Here is a 22,376-nt window from a genome sequence, read left to right as displayed (position 1 = left end):
TCGCAATCACCTTTCATCCTGTGAGGTCCCAAGCCAGAATATTTTCCTAAACACCTTATTCTCAAACAACGACCTCTGTTCCTCTCTCAAAATCAGAGTCCAAGTTTCACAACTATACAGGGTGATTCACGAGAATTTACCGTCAGTTCTGGAGCTTATTTCCGAAGACATTCTGAGCAATAAATGTCATATAAACATGTGTCCTAATCTCAATATTTTCAGAGTTACACTAATTTGAAGTTATTAGTAAAATACCTCTTTACTTTGGTTTTAAGGGTGAAAGAATATTACAAATAGAGAATGAACTGTTCAGAAGTATTATTTCCTTAATTGGCTAGTGTTCTGAAGCAAAAAATGTGTTGTTAATTGTTTTGTACAATTCTGTTTTCCAATTTTTAACTATAAACTATATCATTCTTACGCAATTATCACAACAATTGTTACACATCATACGGCTTTAGGAACTCGATTTTTTACAGTTTAATTATGCATCCTAATGTACAGTCTTATAGAATTTACAAGAGTAACAATTGTGGTATGTATGTAAAAAAAATGTAATTTTGTAGTTAAAAATCGAAAAAATTTCTGTACGAAGGAGCTGTGGGATTCACAACTCATTTTTAGCTTCAGAATACTAGCTAATTAAAGAAATGGTAGGCTACTCCTAAATAGTTCATTCCTTACCTGTAATATTCTTTTACTCTTAAAACTAAAGAATAATGATATTTTACAAACAATTTCAAATTAGTGTAAAAGCTGGTTCACAATAAACCGGGAATGGAAACGACAACGAGAACGAAAATGGAAATAATGTTAAAATAAATATATTTAAATAGGAGCATTCACAATTAACTATTGTGAATGCTCACATTAAAAATACATATTTTAACATTATTTCCGTTCTCGTTCTCGTTGTCGTTTCCGTTTCCAGATTATTGTGAGCCAGCTTTACTCTGAAAGTATCGAGATTAGAATACATGTTTATATGATATTTTTTGCTCAGAATGTCTTCGGAAACAAGCTCCATAAATGGCGGTAAATTCTCGTGAATCACACTGTATAGAACAACCGGTACAGTAATATGACTGTTTTATAAATTCCAACTTTAAGTTTTTTGAAAGCAGACTGGATGACAAACTCTTCTCAACCAAATAATATCAGGCTTTTCCCATATTTATTCTGCGTTTATTTTCATTTTGAGTGTCATTTATTTTGTTTCTTTGTTCCAAGTTATTTGAATTTTTCCACCTTTCCAAAGAATAAATTTCCAATTTGTACAGCATATTTCCATTTCGGTAACTTTGTAGCAATCTTTTTAAATGTTCGTGCAATGAATGACGATAAATTAGAGTTAAATGTAACACTTCAGAATTCAAAAATGAAACGCCTATTTTATGATAACATAGGAATGCACATAATCCCTAGCAACAACATACAAAGCCTTTTTTGAATTGCCGTCATAGAATTTTGTTAAACAGCAGACTCGTAACACCCGACACCCGAAGAACATAAAAATATACAGTATGTTATAATCTGGACCAGTTTTTTTTTTTAAGCGATAAATGCTAAGTGTGATTCAGGGACGCACCAAGAAGTATACGCAGGTTTTATCATAAATATGACTTTTGTGAATAATTTTAAAGAAATACAGTGTATTAGTTTAGAAGATATTAGCTATAAAAGAATAGGAAGACGAATTATTTGGGAATTCTATTATTCTCTTTAATTGCCTACAGGACCATTGATGAATGGATTTTTTTTATGAAACAAAGTTAAGTAACAATAAAGCTAATTTACAAAGGGTACATATTATTATTATTATTATTATTATTATTATTATTATTATTACTATTATTATTATTTATTTGGACATGAATACCGTACAATAAATGCAGTGCTGTGTAAGAAGTAGCCTATTGGTACCACAATTAAGATTGTGTACAAGTGTAGCCTTATAACATTAGGCCAACTTGGTAAAAAAAATCACAATGGACTTTTGGGAAGGGACCACTATGAGCCAACAATGCGACCTTTCAGGATCTATTATGCTAACCCTCAAGATAAGCGCATTCCCAAGCCCACATCTACTGACTACACTAAGGTTCACTGCGTACCCAGATTTAAGCAGACAACCCCACCCGTCCTTACGCCAGCCCCCACCGTACGTCATCAACCAGATTTTAGGAAATGCTATAGATGGAATGATGAGGAAATGGAGAAATGTTAAATTAAAATTGTTTTATTTAACGACGCTCGCAACTGCAGAGGTTATATCTGCGTCACTGTGTATCGTAATTTTGTCCCGCAGGAGTTCTTTTACGTGCCAGTAAATCTACTGACATGAGCCTGTTGCATTTAAGTGTCGGCATATATCTTTTTTTCTGGCTGTCATCTTATAAAATGCATGACAAGCAGACGAAATTATACAACGGAAGATCCTTAAGCAAACTTTCTAACAGGATAAGTCAGGACCAAAGATACAAAAACTGACAAACTTTGAAATAGTTCCCCTAGTATTCAATAGGTGGCACCATCAGTGGGATGATTAAAAAGTGTAGTAAATAATATTTATTGATGATGTCGATTAAGCATAAATTATTCTCATAATTGACAATATCAGCTCTTTCCAGCTAAACCCAGTGTTGTTTTACAATCAGTAGAATTGGATGAAAAATTGAATTCTATAATACGGGTACATTTATATATAACACTGGTCAACAGCGAAAATGTATCGGAGATGAAATTAGTCACTTCTTACAAATTTTGGAGTGCCAAAATAGAAAATGACCCTAATTTTGGTGGATTAGTTCTCATTTTGATTTTGCATATTGTTTTTGCTCGAATTTCACGATTTTCTCGAGTTGATATGTATTTATATTTTATGTATTATTATTTATATTTATATGTATGTCGATAAACACATAGTGTAATGACACTGTAAGAAATATATAAATATACAGTGTACACATTTACAAATCAGTTATCACACAATTAAAAAATTGACTAATATGCCCTATTTAGAAGCCAACGAGAGATATTTCTTATAAAAGTAAGCCTTCTTAAAATAATGACTCAAAATGAACTAAATGATCTCGTCAGGGACTTAGAACTCTTAAGAACAAGGCTGAGTTACTAGGGTTACGACTTAAGCAGTTAATTCATTAACTTGAAAAAAATGATAAAATTACCGAATTTCGAGTTCGTCAGCATTCCCTGGAAAGATTTTTTTCTATTCAGAACAATCTTCTATTCTGTAATTATGTTGATGGACTAACGGATGCCATGGGGATTCAACACATCGCAGATGAGTGGCGCCTTTTTATTGACTCATCCAAAGCCAGTCTTAAAGCAGTATTACTGCATAATGACAATAAATTGCCAATTATTCCAGTCGGACATTCAGTATCCATGAAAGAGACATATGATAACATTAAGGTATTAATGAACTGTTTGAATTATGATAAGTACAAGTGGTGTGTATGTTCAGATTTGAAAGTAGTTATATTAATATTAGGTCTTCAGCAAGGTTACACAAAATACTGTTGCTTTTTGTGTGAGTGGGATAGTCGTGCAAGAGAGAAACACTATGTAACTAAGTTGTGGCCCCTTAGGCTGAAGTTAGAACCAGGCATTAAAAATGTTATTCGTATGCCACTGATAGAGGAGATCAAAATAATATTACCAGCGTTGCATATTAAACTGGAACTTATGAGAAACTATGAAAAGGGTATGAAAAGAGATGGAGAAGCTTTTAGGTACCTCTTTCATAAATTTCCACAACTCTAAAATCAAAGAGGGAATCTCCATAGGTCCACAAATTAGAAAGTTAACACTTGATGAACATTTTCATGAACTTCTAACAAGCAAGGAGAAAATCGCTTGGGAATCATTTCAGTTAGTTTAACATAATTTTCTTGAAAACAACAAAGCAACAAATTACGGGAATTAGTGGACAATATGTTGATGGCGTGCAATAGAATGGGATGCAACATGTCTCTTAAACTGCATTTCCTCCACTCCCATCTGGACTTCTTCCCTGGCAATTTCGGAAAAGTAAATGATGAACATGGGAAACGTTTTCACCAAGATATCGCTACTTTAGGAAGAAGATATTAGGGTAAGTGGAGCACTACGAAGATTGCTTATTATTGCTTGTCAGTAATAAGGGATGCGCCAGAAGTAAAATACAGACGAAAGGCTAAAAGACCACGGCTGTAAGGTATGTACTTAATGACATAACTTTACAATGTCTAGAATTTTGGTTTTATTGAATATCTTTTGAACTAGACCCGATAGAAAACATCCAGTGGCATTTTCGGAATCAGCACATCAATTTTCATAAGAATCAGCTATCTTTACCGCCGAGGTACGAAAAAAAAATTACTTGTTATTTGGTGGCGTAAGAGAAAATAATTTATAATATATTATAAAATTTAAAAAATCTTGAAAACAGGAACCAACTAAGTATTTTCGTTATCATTTTCGAATTTAGAATATCAAATTACATAGTACTTAATTGGTTTTACTTCCTATACATGAAACTTGTTAAAATTTGTTAACTAGTGTAATTGGTATACACACGTCTAGTAAACTAAATCTTCTCAGCCGCACCTAGAAAATATACACACCACACCAAACCACCCATCTTTCGACCCTTAACATCTAGCACACATTACACATCATATCACACAGAATCCTGATCTCTACCAACCGCTTCCAGCGTCACTTTCGCGATTGACCTATGACCCACTCATTGACAACATCACCCCGCTAGATATATCTGAGAAACATAAAAAAACTCTGCTCCAGGACGTGACCAAATCACCTATAACATACTACTGCAACTTCCTCCCAAAGTACTAAATTATCTTGCAGAACTTTATGCAGAATCACTCAGACTAGACACACACCAAAGCGCTGGAAACAATCCCACATTCTTCTCTTTTCTAAACCAGGCAAAGACGCGTCTGACGCACAAAATTACCGATCGATCAGTTTGACAACAACTTTAGCCAAATTAATGGAGAAAGTTATCGTGTCACGACTCCACGTCTATATGCGCAACCGCAATTTAATTCCGACCACTCAAGCCGGTTTCCGATCGGGAGCGCAGCTATACGACCAGCTGATGCGAGTGCTCACTCCCGTTGAAGAGGCTTATACACGAAGACATTACAGGATCCTTAGTGCCTTAGACGCCAAGAGATCCTTTGACACTGTTTGGATAGACGCCCTAAAATATAAACTCACATCCTTAAATCTGCCACACGAAATCACACATTGGCATTCATATCCAACCGAACAGGACAGGTGAGATTCGGCAGGAACGAACTTTCTCGGACCTTCCGAATAGAAACTGGAATCCCCCCAAGGCAGTGTTATATCCCCCATTCTGTATAACATCTACTGTATGTGGCAGATATTCCCCTCCCTAATAGTCCGCTAGTAGGAGTGGCACAATATGCAGACGAAGTCAATGACAATTGTTGGAGTATGATAAAAACAAGGACCTCGACAAGGACGAAGACGACGACAAGGATCACAACATGAGCTGTGACAAGCATCACAGCAAAGATCACGATAAGGGCCACGAAATGAACCACGATAAGTATCACGATAATGAACAAGATCACGATAACGACCCTGACAAAGAAATAGGCACCACAATAAAGACAACAATCGTCAAGATAATCGCCATGACAAAGACAAGGATCACAGTAAGGACAACGACATAAATAACAAGGATCAGCTTAAGGGTCGTGACAAGGACAACAAAGACCACGATAAGGACTACGACAAGGTCAACAACAAGAACCACAATATGCCTAAGTATCACGACGTGAATCACGGTCCTTGTCATGATCAGTGTCTTGGTACTTGTGATTCTTATCGTGATTCATGACTCCTTATCGTGATCGTTGCCGTAGATCTTATAATGATCCTTTTTGTCTTTGCGACGGTCCTTATCGTGGTCACTGTTGTCTTTGTCATGTTTCTTATCGTGGTTCTTGTTGTCTTTGTTGTGGTCCTTATCACGATTCTTGTGACTGCAGTGGCACTTAACGTTCTTGTTGTCTTTATCATGATCTCTATCGTTGTATTTGTTGTCTTTACTATGGTCCTTATCGTGATTCATGTCGTGGGCCTTATCGTGAACTTTGTTCTTATCGTGGTCTATTTCGTAATTATTATCGTGGTCTTTGTCTTTGTCCATGTCGCGTTTCTTATGTTTGCAATATATGTATGTCAGCGATGTATGCAAAGGAACGGGAAAGGAACTGGCCACCCTATCCCTCATCTCCTGGCCTAGTTTCTTCGTGAGTGATGTCTTATTGGTGTGACTTATTAGGTTCAGACCTGTCGTCGGACAGTTGACTAACAATGATTTTGTTATTGAAAGCTACTATATGTTCGACAGTAGAAGCGGCATTAGGTAATGATTCTTTACTTTGAATTTTCTAGTTGAATGATTACGTTCCTAGCAATCCAATACAGAGATTTTTTTAGTTGGTTATTTAACGACGCCGTATCAACTACTAGGGTTATTTAGCGTCGATGGGATTGGTGATAGCGAGATGGTATTTGGCGAAATGAGGCCGATGATTCGTCATAGATTACCTGGCATTCACCTTACGGTTGGGGAAAACCTCGGAAAAAACCCAACCAGGTAATCATCCCAAGCGGGGATCGAACCCGCGCCCGAGCGCAACTTCAGACCGGCAGGCTAGCGCCTTAACAGGCCGGTGGCCTTGCAATGCAGAGAACTCGGTGCGCGGTTGACTTCAAAGCTATCACATGGATAAATACACAGCCTAATTATATATTTATCCATGACTATCATGTGGAGGTGATTCCTGTCTGAGCCATCGAAGCCTTCTCGCAGTAAATTTGGAATCGCACGAGTGGTGCGCTTTTAAAGGCAGTGCCACTTAATAATCTTCTGCGTTCTGTGCTGATTAATCTATGACCATTCGCTACAGGACGTCTTTGGTTCGCTACTGTGATGCGATATGTAGTCCGATCTCCGATGTAGTCGCAACAGGGCAACAGGGCATGTGTGTGACTGAAGGTCATGAACTTTCACCTTATAACAGTTTTGAAGTTCGGTGTATTTTGTTGGGTGAGTTTACATCTTTGGAGGCTCATAATTAACTTGGTCGTTGGCACAAAGCGCCAATTGATATTTTGTGTGCTGTTAAACTTCAACATAATTTTATCTTTTCATTAACGTCTAAAATTGAACAACTTTGCCCAGTGGGAGAAAGGGTCGACGAAATCCATCTTTAAACTTAGGTGTTCTGAAGAACTTTTTACTGTTAACCTGTGTTTTGGATAAGTTTAGTGAAGTCATGTGTGTAGGACCAAAATTGTGATGTATTGCGTATTCTACTATATGAAAGGGAACATAATATAAGTGACATCCCTTATTACCTTGGCAAGGCACATGTTTTTATTAAATGATACTACCTATATCAATGGAAAATTAATAGTGACATTATTTGTGAAAGGAATATGAGAGCTCATAAGTTAGAAAACGTTTTCCATATAATTTCCATTTTCCTCGAGAAGTTGACATTACCATAAACATGAATAAAGATTTTTGGAAAGCAAACTGTGCCCTTTTTGTTTTTAAGTGTAAGGTGAGGTTTCATAATTGATGTTCAGTTTGATGATAAATTATAAACTGTCTCAACATTTACTAATTCAGAATTACATTTCGAACATTTTGTAAGTTTATCCGAGCCAGGTTCTCTTCATTAGCTTATACCTATTTGTTACTGTATTGTAGTCTGTAGGTATGTTGTAAGGCTGTTTTTGCAAACCACTTTATTTAGTACACCTTTCATTCGGTACATATTGTCACAGATTTGTATATGCAAGGTGTATAAGCGAAGTGTGAAGGTAACTACCTCAGTGCTAGTTTAGCATGAAAAACTTATAAATTCAACGATTCTCATTTCAGGAATCCGCAACTACCTCAGCGTTAGTTTCTCCACCCTTGAAGCTCCTTTAGAAAAAATTGCCATCAAGTCTCTTCATTTTCAGTTATTTAGGTTGTTTCACTATTCGTCTTTTTCTTTGCACTGATGTTGCTTCTTTCCTTGTAATATATTTTCGATGTTCAATTCGACGGACCGTCATTAGTAAATTCTTAATTACATTTTAAATCAAGTTTCAAGAATTCTGTTACAGTCCTGCTCCATGTTCGTCGTATTATATGTGCAACAACTTCTTTTTTATCGTCTGTGTTAAATTAATGACGGCGTAAAATGATTTACTTGTTTAACTACGCAGTATTAACTACAAAGTTATCTAGCATTGATGGAGTTGGTGATCGCGTGATGAGGCAGAAGATCGCCGTGGGTTCACCTGACATTTGCTTTATAGATGGGATGGGGGAGGCCCAGCCAGATAAAAATCCCAAGTGGTATTTGAACCCATGCTCGACCCCAGTATTAAAATGAAAATTTTTAATTCACTTTTATTAAGTTACGTATTTGCTGGGAGACAGAAATCATGGTCACTAGAAATGCTGTACTACACGCCATAAGGAAGAAACTGTGCTGATGTTCTACAGATATGCTGCTGATGAGAGAGACTGATTTTCGGCTATTTCAGTTTTTCATTTAATTTATTGTGTTCCATAGATCTTACATTAGCATTAAAGCTTTAAGATGTGGAACAAGTAAAAAATTTACAAGATTACAATTTTCCAATTTTTTGGCGAGATGAAGTGAGGTGAGGCCGAGGACTCGTCATAGATCACCTGGCGACCACCCCACGGCCTGGGAAAACCTCAGAAAAAATCAACCAGGCAATCAGGCCAAACAGGGATCCAACCCAAGCCCGAGCGCAGCTCAGGATCAGCAGGCCAGCAAGTTTGCTGACTGAGCTATGTTGGTAGCTCTATAAAAATATACATTTACATAGCAATCAGATTAATAAATTTACAAACCTAAAGAATTCATCAGTTGAGCTATAAAATATAATACATAGCAAGTAATTTAATTAAATTTAAAAGTATAAACAATTCAATCAGTTGAGTTATAAAAAAATTGATAAATCGTGCAAATTACTTCAAATTACAAGCATAAACAATTCATCAACTGAGCTATACAGATTACTATTCAATTCAAAGCATCTCGTACAATTCAGACAAGCTATACAAAACTATACGTAGTAAAAGAAATTAATTCAATTTACAAGCATACTTTCGTTAAGCTATACAAAATTGTACAATTCAGTATCAAGTAGATAATTCAATTTATAAGCATAAGCAATTCTGTACAGACTAGTATTCAATTTACAGCCTATGCAATTCATGAGTTAAGCTATACAAGAATATACAATACAGGCTAGTAAACTAATTAATTCAATTTACAAGCATATTTTAGTTGAGCTGTACAAAATTGTGCGTTTCATGTCAAGTAGAATAATTCAATTTACAAGCATAAACAATGCGTCAGTTGTGTAGAAGGTATGAGTGTGCAGAAATTTGGTTAATTGTCTTCTAAATCTTTTCTTATGGTCCTTCAAAACTTTAAGATAATTAGGCAGTGCATTGAAGACTGCAAGACGTGAATACTGAACTCCTTTTATTTATTTTTTTTATAACAACTTAGACTAACAGAGGGGTAGATGAAGATCTGATTTATGTCTTGTATTAAATTTATGAATGTCTTGATTAATATTAAATGTATCTCGGTTTTGAATATAAAACATCATTAGCGAAAGAATTTAGGCCCTATTCACAAGGTAAGATCAAGATTTCTAAATTTTGGAAAATATTTTTACATAATGTTCTTTTATGCACACCAGCTATTATTCTTACAGCTTTCTTTTGTGAAACAAAAATATGTTTAGCTAAGACTGGTTGCCAGAATATTAATCCATATTTCATTACGGAATGAAAATATCCAAAGTAGGCCTATGACATTTTAAGTATGTTTATATTACCGATAGAAGATAAGGATCTTCATGCATAACAGTCACAGCTCAATTTATGAGTAATACATTCCATGTGTGTTTTTCAGTACAAGTTATTATCCAGCTCTTTACTAAGAAACTTTGTGCTTGTAGATTCTTTGTGATGAGTTCCATTTAATCTAACAGTGTAGGAAACCTGAGCACTATTGTGTGTAATAAATTTGATTAAATTGGTTTTATCAACGTTAAGTGCTAATTTATTTGCATGGAATCATTCTTCATTAGATTCAGTACTGTATCGGAAGTGTTTGCTTGAAATAATCACTTGTAGGCCTATCATTTGCAAATAAAATTACATGGGATAAATTATTTATGGTTAAGGCTAAATCATTAATATAAACTAGGAACAACAATGGATCTAAAATTGACCTCTAGGGAACTCCATGTTTAATATTTCTAAATTCTGAAAAAGTAACTTTGTAACTATTTGATATATTTATTTCTACTTTTTGTTTTCTATTTGATTAGATGTAAAGCAACCTAACGTCCCATCTTTAATACTATAAAACTTTAATTTTTTTTTGCTAATATAATGCTTCAGCCAAGTCACAAAAAATCCCACCAACATGTAATTTCGAATTTAAAGAATTTAGTAGGTACTTCATCTCCTAACCTAAAATCTATCTTATACTTGTTTTTGGCTAAATTTAACTTATTTGATGCTTCTATAATCGTAGCTTACGTTTTTTCACTTAGCCAATTTTATTTCAGCTTTGACATTCGAAAATAGTATCAAAACATCACTGTTGGTATGTTCGGTGCAGCCAGTTATGAGATTATAACCAATTTTGATTAACATTACCAACTTAAATGTACGTATCTGAAAAAAAAAAATTGTTTTATTTAATGACGCTCGCAACTGCCGAGATTATATCAGCATCGCCTGTGTGTCAAAATTTTGTTCTGCAGGAGCTCTTTTACATCTACTGACATGAGCCTGTCGCATTTAAGCACACTTAAACAATAGCAATGAATGGGTTTATTTAATTTAAAATTTTTGAAACTAAAATGATTTCTAGTATAAGAAATCAAAGAATGAAATGCTAAATGCGTGATATTGAAATATTATCAATCATCTCTATAGTTCCCCCCCCCCTTTCCAATTTCTTTTTTTCCTTGTTTGAGGAATTCGGAGGAAGACACTACATTTCCCAAGTACAGTGACAGTCATAAAGAAACTGTTTACATAGGCCTACTGTATATTGTTCCTATTCAATGATTGACTATTATTTACCTAGTAGGTATCTGTGAATTGATTGGGAAGAAAAATTGTTATTTATAATAAAAGTAGGCAAATGGGATTGTAAACATAATGAGGATGTAATGGAAGAAATAAAATTAAAACTTGTAATGCATCACATACAACATTATCAGAGTTGAAAATTTAACTGTGAGATTGTAACAGGTCATAGGGCCTAATACTTGAAGGATAGAAGAAGATAATAAAAGTAGGATTATTCGAATCATTTGAATGCATAAATCATTTTCTAGATGTAATAGTGTTGTCTAATATATGAAATATGGGTGATTCAATGGTTAGAATTGATACATTTTAGAACTATTTGAAAGATTGTATTTGAGTGATTCAATGGTTAGAATTGGGACATTTTAGAACTATTTGAAAGATTGTATTTGAGTGAATATTTAAGCACGTCAAATGAAAGAATACCTGCTGCTAGTACCCATGAAGGTAAAGTTATGTTGTATAGTTCTTCCAAATTAATTAAGGTGGGAAAACAATTAAAAGCTTGTGTTATGATCAGGACTCAAAAAATGACTATTTTAACACACTGAGATGTAACTGCAAAAGTCTGTGAATTTTGTTGAAATAATGAATGGGGACATTCCCCCCCCCCCCCCAAACCAAATGTTCAACCTATATAGTCTTGGTCAGTAAAACTTTATATTAACTGTCTATGTGGGGCAGTATATTTTTAAAAGTCTTATGATTGGGACATGATACGTTGCGGTTGGGACAGCTCTATAGGAATTGAAATTTTGGAACAAGTGCACAATACCCGAATGGCGAATATTTCGAATACTGCCACTCATGACGTAATCTTATTTACTCGGAAATAAAAACGAAATTACACTCCTTTTCTTCTCCCCCCCCCTACTCTCCTCCTCTCCTTTCCTCCTATCTCTCATATCTTATCACCTATTTTATATCTTATATCACTCACAATGTCACTAATTTCACACATTATTTATATTTAACTTACATGAAACTGACTACAATGCATATTACATTTTTAAATTACTTACCTTACCTAAGCGTGATTCGATCCTCGAATCTCTAACTCGGTACACTAGTAGCTTAACCACTATGCTACAAAGTCAAGTTACGAAAACAGTCTCTAAATCGCCAACATAAATACACCTTCATATTATTAATATAAACCTCACAGTAGATGGCATCAACAACAATGTTAATTCAGAGTATTGAAAACAGGGTTTAAGCAGTCATTTCCCTTAACACGACAGAGTTTCCAGCAGTGAGTAGTGAACCGTCAGTGCAGTGTATACAAACTTAATTTTACGAACGATATCCGTATAGGCTAATGTTAACAGTGTTTTATTGCTTCGAAACATCACATTCACAATTCAAAAGTACGAATGAAGACGAGAATTAGATATAATGTGAGTACTAAAATGACATTATTTATATATATTTGTGTGTTAATGCTTCCTCTACTTCCAAAGATGATATCCATTGTGCAAATCTAGTCTTTCACGTAAAGCTCCCTGTAAAGCAGATTTGAATAATTTCAGGGGAAAAATTGTTCCGGGGCTGGGTATCGATCCCGGGACCTCTGGTTGAATGTACCAGCGCTCTTACCAACTGAGCTACCCGGGAACTCCACCCAACACCGTCTCAACTTTTCCCTTTATATCCATACAACTCGCGTGGGCTGACGAAACGCCAGAGACCCACATCGAGTGCACACAATCTCTGTGTGACTTGGAATTGTGGTTTTCTGTTAATGTACACAGTGACGTATATATTATGTAAATCTAGTCTTTCAGGTAAAGCTCCCTGTAAAGCAGATTTGAATAATTTCAGGGGAAAAATTGTTCCGGGGCCGGATATCGATTCCGGGACCTCTGGTTGAACGTACCAGCGCTCTTACCAACTGAGCTACCCGGGAACTCCACCCGACACTGTCTCAACTTTTCCCTTTATATCCACACAACTCAAGTGGGCTGACGAAATGCCAGAGACCCACGTCGAGTGCACACAATCTCTGTGTGACTTGGAATTGTGGTTTTCTGTTAACGTACACAGTGACGTATATATTATGCAAATCTGGTCTTTCAGGTAAAGCTCCCTGTAAAGCAGATTTGAATAATTTCAGGGGAAAAATTGTTCATGATATCCATTGCTTTTACAATACAGCCAGAGGTTTATAGCTGGGAGCTTTGGGGCAAGCCCTCTGCTGTCCCTCAAGATACATTCGCCATAACCTTTCTGTATTATTCCTGAACCGTCAAAAACCAACATAATGTATAATAAACATAGATAAGAGAGTCAGAGTTAACGGTAATGTCTACGAGATGTAAAAGTAGTTTAAAAGTGATATATGTGAGCTGCTGGCATCTTCTACACAATTACCATATGCCCGCTCCCATATTGTGCACTTAACCCGAAATTTTAAATAATAATGTTGCCCATATTTGATAAAGTATTGAACTAATAATTTATTTAACTTGGTTACACATACCTTTAGAGATAATTATGTAAAATATAAACCATAAAGTTCTGTATAAACACTCTAAATGGTCTATGCCCATATACTATTCATAATTAAATTAATTTAAAAGATAACATTTTTTAATGAACAAGGAACAAAAATATATCACATAAAAATGAAAATTACTCTTATTAGAACACACACAAGCAAAATAACTTTTCTTTTTTTTTTAAATTTTAAATGAACAAACAAAATTCAGTACTATACACAATTACATTTAATTAAGGAAAGAATTGAGACTTTTTAATATTTTCAGAAGAGAGAAAAAGCTTCACAAATTGTAATTAGCGTAATTCTTTTAGATACATGGGTTTTTTCTTTAGTAGTAGCGTCTTTTTACAGAAATCATGTCTTTTTTTCTCAGGCTCATGTCTACTGATATCACCACCTAAGTAAAATATTGATAAAAGGTTTTCAATTTGAGCTCATACATTTGTATTTCTTCTCAATTTCCTCGTCGCAAACAGAATCTACTTCCCTTCAGGAATTTCTTCACAGAGGAGCTGTTTCACAACAGCCCTTCTTTTTTCTAGGACTATCTGGGAAAACTCGCTTCACTCTGCTCCCAGCCTTGCCCAAAGTAGGCAACTTTGGATGGTGATTCAGTTTCTTCAGCATTTACAGACTCTCTTTCAGTTTTTTTTTTCAATCTGTACAGTGAAACCCCCTCTTAACTGAACTTCGGCTTATTCGAAACAATGTCACAAAAGAAAAAAAGCTAATGTTTTGTTTATCCTTGCAATATTTTGGTCATCCTCTATAGCATGGCTACAAATTTAAGTGTAAAATGTTCTCATAGCAATGATACATCTGTTTTCCACCTCCATCCCCCAACACTTGTTTTGTATAGTAACTGGGTGCGGCCAATCCTGTTAAGCGAGACTTTTTTTCGTCCCCCCCCCCTTCCTCCTCTTCCCACCTAACCGGGAATTACAGGATTATGATGTAAGCATTCGAGGTAAGTTTCCATTTTGTCATTCATTTTAGTTGTGTTGTAGTTATCGGTATGTCTTATTTTCAGTTATGCAATTGTGATGTTGAGTAAAATGATTACACTGAACAACAAATTTTTACTTTTTGTCTTGCTCCGAAATAAAAATAGGTGAATATTACTAATATGTGTGTCCTAAATCTGAATTTAAAATCCAAATTGCCCCATCACGTACCATTTTCCAGGGAAAATGAATTGAATTTTTTTATGACAAAACTTGTTTGTTTTTAATTTTTCGCTGCTACTGATAAAATTAAAACACACTAGGGATTCAAAATTCCTCATAATACTTGAAAAATGTGTACTGGATACAAAAATGATGTTACATAGTTTAAAGCACAACAACAATAAATATATTTTATGCATATAATGAGAAAAATCTCGGAATTTGAACTTACATTTAAAATAATTTTCTGGATGACTTCTGACGTGGGCTGTATTTTACAAGGAACCAACAATAGTCTGCAAGCATGCTGGATGTTGATCTTCCTTTATATCGCCTTTCCGTTTCAGATATTTCTTGATGAAATCTTTCCCCATGCTCGTTGTTTACCACTCCAAAGTTAGGAGGAAAGAAATCCAAATGAGAATGTAAAAAGTGTATTTTGAGAGACATATTACACTCCATTTTGTCATATGCACTTAACATGATTTCCACAAGAAGTTTGAGCAAACATCTTTGAAAGCATGCTATGCCATTCTTTCTGTAACGAAAAGTTTTTCCTCAAAGAGTCAGCCATAACTTTGTGAATTTGTGGACCGATTAAAATGCCTTCTTTTAATTTTTCTTCACTCAAACTGGTAAACTTTTCCTTTAAATACTGAAAACCACACCCTTGTTTGTTAATTGCATAGACCTCACTTTGAACTGTTATGAAATTTACTTAATAGAAGGGACCAATATCTGTTTATTTATTAGAAATACAAAATAACATGCCAACAACCATAAGAAACTGTAAATATTGAATTTAAATACTATTATAGTCACAATCATGCCATGGTATGAAAGAAAAATTACACAACCTCGAGCGGGAATCGAACCTGCAACTTCCTGTTCTCCGGTCAGGCACTCTACCACTGAGCTATCGAGTTCGTCTCACGCCAAAGGCTTGGAATTATCCTTTCATACTGGCGACTCTGTTATAGAGTACTGTCCATAGCGTCTGATCTAGTCAGCACTGCTTATGGGTGTGAAGAAACTTTTTACAAATGTAATCTTCATCTTACGATGTTTGGTGATGTCCTCCAAACATCATAAGATGAAGATTACAAACTGTAAATAAGTCATAAACTCATAAAATACATTAGCTTTTGTTTTGGTTTATACACCCAACCCGTGCCAGATGTTTCCTGGGGGAGCGCTTATCGAAAAGTGAAATCATAGTATATCTTAAAAACCTTACGTGATACGAAGAAAAGAGATGTTCAGGATAGGGATCGATGGCAGGCTTATGTGAGAGCAGCAATGACTCTCCGGGTTCCTTAAAAGCCATAAGTAACTAAGTTTTCATTAGGGTTTCTTGGTTATTACATTACTTCAGTTTGATACAGGTGAGATGTTTTCATTAGCTGCAGTTGGCATAGCGTACAGATTTTGGAAATAATTAATTTGATATGAGCATTCTGCCATCTCTCTCGTATTTTCAGGTACATACCACACTTGTCAGTTCTTATGCCTCTCAGTATCATTTCTTCACATTAGAAATAAAAACAGATGTTACTTCTGACTGCTGTTGAAGTGAATGAAATAATTTTGCTTGATGAAATTTTGCATATCTAGTCAAGAATGTTCTTTTGTTTCAGATGCAATTACGAGTCTAGACAATGCCTAAGTCTGATTCTGATTTTGCTTCACATGATAAGAGTTTACACATCTTACTTAATTCATAATGAACTGCCAACTCCTCTTCAATGTCGAGCAACAGTTCTACAGTAGTATTGTTAGATTAAGCAGGTAAGGTGAAGTTAACTGTAGTTATTTAATAGTTAAGCTTTTTTTAGAAGGAACTCTTCTGTTTTAAAAACAAAGAAAAAGAAAAATCATTTTTCACTGATGCAGTTATAACAAAAAAATTTCGTGGAGATGATATATTTTCTCATACAGTTTTACACATTTTGCAACATTATAGTTGTTTATCATGTACCAGTAATATTTATATTTGTAGTTTATTTTCTTTCATTGTCGTTTACAAGTTATTCCGAAATAAATCCTTCACAAACAAACAAATTAGATACAACTTTAGTTTTCCGCTTTGTATACAAGACATTTTTTATAATCTTAAAAATTAAGTCATGAGTTCATTTATAAATTATTATTTCTTGTAAGTAAATGCATGTAACATAATTTTGCACCACTTCCAGAGATACAGATATTTGTAAGTACTTGCATTATTGCTCTTTACGAAAATGTGCATTTAAAAATTAATAGATGAATGAAAATATATTATTCGTTTAGAATGACATTGTGATACAGTTCTTGTCAAAAAAAAAAGTTTGAGAGAAATTCATTCTAATTATTGGGCAGATTGTATTCTATTCAGTATCCTTGATTCAATTTATAAAAGATTATTCAAATTTGATAAAAATTTCATTAATCTACTACAGTGGCACTGTTTTGTTTAGCTGTGCGGTTTTCATTTTCCTGTCACCCGCCACTAGGTGCTTACCTGCAGTCAAGCGGCCACCCGGTCTGTCAGCACTGAAACCTTTAGTATAGGGTCATTCCATGAAAATGCGACATTTTCAAAAAAAAAAAATCTCACGAATCTCTACTTGTTAATGTCATTTTTTTCGTTATGATCCGAAGTTTTTGAATCTGACAACACTGATTGTGTAACAACACGTATATGGGAGAAAGCACAAAGTAGTCTCTGGTTTAAGAGCGCGAATTAATCTATTAGAAATCACATATTTGAATGCACATTTAACCCCTTTACGCATACTGAGACAGATATGTCACATACCGGGTTTATATTCATATAATTTATAATATAAGCATATAATATTTCAAACTGCATACTGGGACACATATGGCACACTGTCAAGAATTGCATTTGACCATATGTGACATCAGTTGAGAAAGAAAGAACTACTTAATTTATTTGAATATAAAACCGGTGTGTGCAAGACTGTCCCATGCAGTAAGGGATTAAGGCAAATAAGTCATTACTACTGTATGTTAAATTCAATTTAATAATGAAGTGCTGACATTTGTTAATAATTATAATGCATAGAAACTGTAATACAACGATTATTTCGTGCTTGATTACAATTATTACAAATAAAGATTGAGAGTTCGTGTGTCACTCAATTGGACATTTGTTTATATTTTTTTCAAAACCGTTTCATTTTTTAATGTTTCATAAATGTAAAAGTGAGACAAATCACGTAACAGTCAACTTCTTATATGAACAACATTTTGATTTATGTACACATTCTACAAGAAAAATACGTGACACACGTAACACAATGACTGTGACACACGAATAAAACTGTTATGTTAGTGTGTCACTAAAGTTTATCCTAAAATCCAGTTACAGTTTTTGTTGTTATTGGAAGTCTTTATACCTAAACATACTGTAATTAGTAGTGGGATTTAAAATACTTACTGTTGATTTAGATAATTTTGTGTGTGTGTGTGTGTGTGTGTGTGTGTGCGTGTGCGTGTGCGTGTGCTTTTTTTTCCACTGTAAAATATTAAAAAAAAAACAATTGTTGCAATATGCGTAAAAATATAATGAAAATGTGTCGTTTTAGATATCTATTGTTAGAGTTTTAGTTTGACAGCAACTTTATTTTGTGTTTGCATTTTACATCGTTGCCAGTTATATTTGTGTTGTTTTCAACTACTTTCTTAAAATGGTGCAAAGAGTCATAGTTGCTGCATGCTGTGTAAACACTACTACTGTTTCTACTCTCCTTGGTCTGCATTTGCTATAATTAAGTGTTTATGTTTCAGACAGATTTTTTCTCCTCTTCCGTGTTCAGCCAATGTAGATGGAGCAAATGCTGGACATAGATATGAGTACAGGTCTTGTAGTACAGGACAAGGTGCGCTCATTATGTCTGGGTGTGGAGCTGTGTGTGGTCTGTGGAGACAGGGCCTCAGGTCTGTATCGTTTGAAAAGTGGGGTAATTATGACATACATTTATTAGTAAAAATATATATGAGGGCTATTCATAAAGTAACTTCTGTTTCTTTTTTACAAACCTGTGAATGACACAGAATTGGATATTCCATTCAGTGCTCTATCTGAGGGGTGGGGAAAGGAAACTACACTAAAGCAATGGTGATGGCATAATGTGTAATGGACATGGTCAGTCCTGATATGCACGTCTGTAGACAGCAGTGTATGTGTACAAGTTGCAGTGTCCAGTTGATCAGTCCTAGTGAAATGGAGGAGTACACGAGAGCGGAATAAGCAGACCTGATTTTCGAATACAGATGAGCCAATGGAAACAGTAGACAAGCGCACAGATTGTATCGGAACAAGTACCCACGTAGGAGACATCCGGCCCATACCATCTTTCCACGATTGTTCCAAAAGTTAAGGGAAGGAGGGCACATGTTGCGAAATTACAATTCCATTTCCACACAACTACTTTTGCTTATAACTCAGTCATTTCCGGACCAGAGTTCCTTATCTCAAATTGATACATGTGTCCTTCTCCATCATCCTTGAAAGTTTGTAACACTAGCCCGGAAACACTCTGTATGTATAGATCATATTGATATGCATTTCTCGTGAGCTATATAAATTTATTAATGGACTTTGTATTGGGAACTACATAAATCAACAACACAACAGTATCATACAATGAATGGTCTCCGGATTTTATTGGAAATTTGCAACAACAAATTGCAGATTTGTTATTGTCTCAGAATTGTTACAGTTTTGAACCTTTAAAAAATTATTGGATGTTCTTCATGAAACTTCTGGATTTAGTCTCCTTGTTCTTGGTAAGTAGATAAAATATTTTTTTCCGCTTTTCAAAATGACTGGCCATTAAATCAATATCAGTGCTTCAATCTGGTGCTAACATTCATGCAGTGCTCAACAGGTAGGGACACCCCAACTTCTCAATCTCCTTTTTCTTTTCCTTCTGATTTAAGGATTTAGACTACTAATACAACACTTAGGGACAAAATACCCATTTTGTACCCCATAAACTGGAATTCAACTCAGAAGACTGCAATGTGTTGCCATCTTTGCGGTGCTGTTGAGTTTAATTTCCTGAAATTTCTCTGGAGACAGCATCTGTTTCCTGAGATAACCATGCCCGATTTGACTTAGACCCGGACAATCCAGCAAAATGTAAGGTGATTGCTTAACGTTCATCCCACATATCCTACAAATTGGTTCATCACTAAGGCCTAGTATATGTATGTTTTTTTTTTTTTCCTTTGGAGGAGGGCCTGTAGACAAGCACTACCACCTTAGGCTTATTTTGCAACCTCCTTTTGTTGGAATGATTATTGAATTCCTTAAAATCTCTTCATTCAGGCATAGCATCCAGTTCAGACTGGAGACCTGATCCTACATCTGCCTGTGATATTATTCTGCAGCCTCCTCAGATTGATGGCATCTGTGTGCAATTCACGTGCCTGAATCTGCTGCATCCTCAACCAGAAGAACATGTCGCCATCCATTCCACGACTCACCAAGGTGCCATCTATCCAAAGGAGCTTCATTCCCCCAGTCGCTCACAGTCTGCTTATTAAAGTCTCTGTGGCTTGCTGAATACGTGCAGCTCCTGCACACAGATCCGCCTATTGGCAGATTCTAGAACCATGTCCACCATGTCCTTCTGGTCGACCTGTAAACTACTGAGATCATTAATGGAAATGATACTAATGAAGGCGAAATGAGCCTGAGCTCCAACACCGAAAGTTACGAGTGGTTGAGGAAAAACCTCGAAAAAACCCCCAACCAAATAACTTGTCCCGCCCAGGATTTTAACCCAGGCCTGCTCGTTTCACGGCCAAGAAGACTAACCTTTACTCCACAGCGGTGGACATGTAAGTGCTTATTCGTATGGCATTTTCCGATCAAAAGTCTGGTTACCCATCTTAAAATTCTCCTTTCCAAAGCCAGGAATTGATGAGTCATGTTCTGGTTCTCCAATAAGGAGTTCAGCCTCTCTCATGGCAGTGTAGATCTCCAGGCTCCTAGTAAGCCTTGAATTCTCAGTCAACAAGCACACACAGTGGGTACAATGAAACCTCTCATTTACAGACATCGAAGGGACGTAACAATCTGTCCGCATCTGGGAGGTGTCCTTTATTGGGAGGCAAGCTCCCCAATCTAAGAGTAAATTTATAATATGCATTATGTATCCCTTCATGCTTTAAATGAAATGTATTACTGTAGTTTAATTCTAAATATAGTCTACAGTACTACAGTAAATTCTTTGCAACTTCGAACTACAGTAGATAAGACGGGAAAAGGAAAATACAGTGCAATTTTATTCTAGGTCTACAATTCTGCAGTACTGTAACTTGCAGTTTTCAAATTAACCTTTACATTCAGGTGCCATGTCTCTCGAAATAGTACAACTGATTGAAGTGAAGAGAATAATCCTATTAAACCTATCATGTGTTGAATACATTTCATGATTGCGGAAACCTTGGACCCATCAGATAGGGTAAATTTTATGATTTTGTTTATCCACCTGCTTCCAGCTAACAACTGGTAGCCAGCTGGGCTAGTAGTAGCCTACGAGACCCTTAAGGCTGGTTCACAATAAACCGGGAACGAGAACCAGAAAAACGAGAAGCAGAGGACGTGAATATTAAAATTTTTGATTCACAATAAACCGAGAACGTAGACGACTATGCATATCGATATGCATGTCAATAACGATATGTAAAGTCGATATTACGCATTCTGATGTTATTTGTGTATAATTGACCAATGGCATTCTCTCATGAGTACAAGGCAGCCAACATAAACACAGGTTAACCAACTTCGAAATTTCAACTGCAACATTTCATTAGGTACGGTACTATAAATATGCCCATGCATCTTTATTATCACAACCTATTTTAAGTCTACCATAACGTAAAATAATTAGAGAAGAAGCATTTGTAATAGAACAAAAATGAACACAGCAGTAATTATTGAATTGAAGCATGAATATGTAGTGTGTAAGACAACCAATACAGTAATAAAATATGATTCACTTACGATCGGTGTTCAAAGATGCAGCTATTGAAAGCCACTATTCTCCTTCATTTTCTCATCTTTATACGAGGCACGCCGCTTATCGTAAACGTGAGGATTTTCCTCAACACTCAATATTAGAATCTCATCAAATAAAACTTGCTCCATGATGCACAGCACAGAACAAAATAATGCATAGGTTATGTTACAGTCTTCTTGCTACAAAATATACGACGACAAAATAGCTTTTTGTCCTTGTCTTCAGGTAAAGGCAATAGTTATGCTGTCTCCCAGCCTCCCCCCTCATGCAACTTTCTCTCCTACGCCCACGCTTGGCAATCAGAATGCCAAACCTCACTGTCAAGCAGAAGTAGAAGTACAGTCTATTTCAAAGCATCTTAAATTGTTACTGCTCTGTGAACTGAAGCGCAGTAGGAAAACTTTGCTGTCATATGAGACTGTACTGGTCTCCTCTCGTTACCG

General features: G+C 35.5%; 1 protein-coding gene across 6 annotated transcripts in view; it reads left to right on the top strand.

Annotated features, from left to right (window-relative positions):
• The first annotated feature begins 6,983 nt into the window (after nucleotides 1-6,983).
• Hr78 (Hormone-receptor-like in 78) overlaps nucleotides 6,984-22,376 on the top strand; it is a 51,778-nt gene continuing 36,385 nt past the window's right edge. For 4 of the 6 annotated variants that reach the window (XM_069838253.1, XM_069838252.1, XM_069838251.1 and 1 more), the window contains exons 1-3: nucleotides 6,984-7,120; nucleotides 16,534-16,684; nucleotides 18,689-18,838. In XM_069838253.1, coding sequence (XP_069694354.1) covers nucleotides 18,727-18,838 — 112 coding nt within the window. In that variant the 5' untranslated portion in view covers nucleotides 6,984-7,120; nucleotides 16,534-16,684; nucleotides 18,689-18,726. Of the gene's footprint in view, nucleotides 7,121-11,952; nucleotides 12,628-16,533; nucleotides 16,685-18,688; nucleotides 18,839-22,376 lie in introns of those variants that run through there. The other 2 variants (XM_069838250.1, XM_069838249.1) reach the window with 2 other exon arrangements.

This window comes from Periplaneta americana, chromosome 10 (genome assembly GCF_040183065.1).
Source record: "Periplaneta americana isolate PAMFEO1 chromosome 10, P.americana_PAMFEO1_priV1, whole genome shotgun sequence".
Taxonomy (NCBI): Eukaryota; Metazoa; Arthropoda; class Insecta; order Blattodea; family Blattidae; genus Periplaneta; species Periplaneta americana.
The sequence above is the reverse complement of the archived record's forward strand: the minus strand, read 5'-3'. Positions and strand labels throughout refer to the sequence as shown.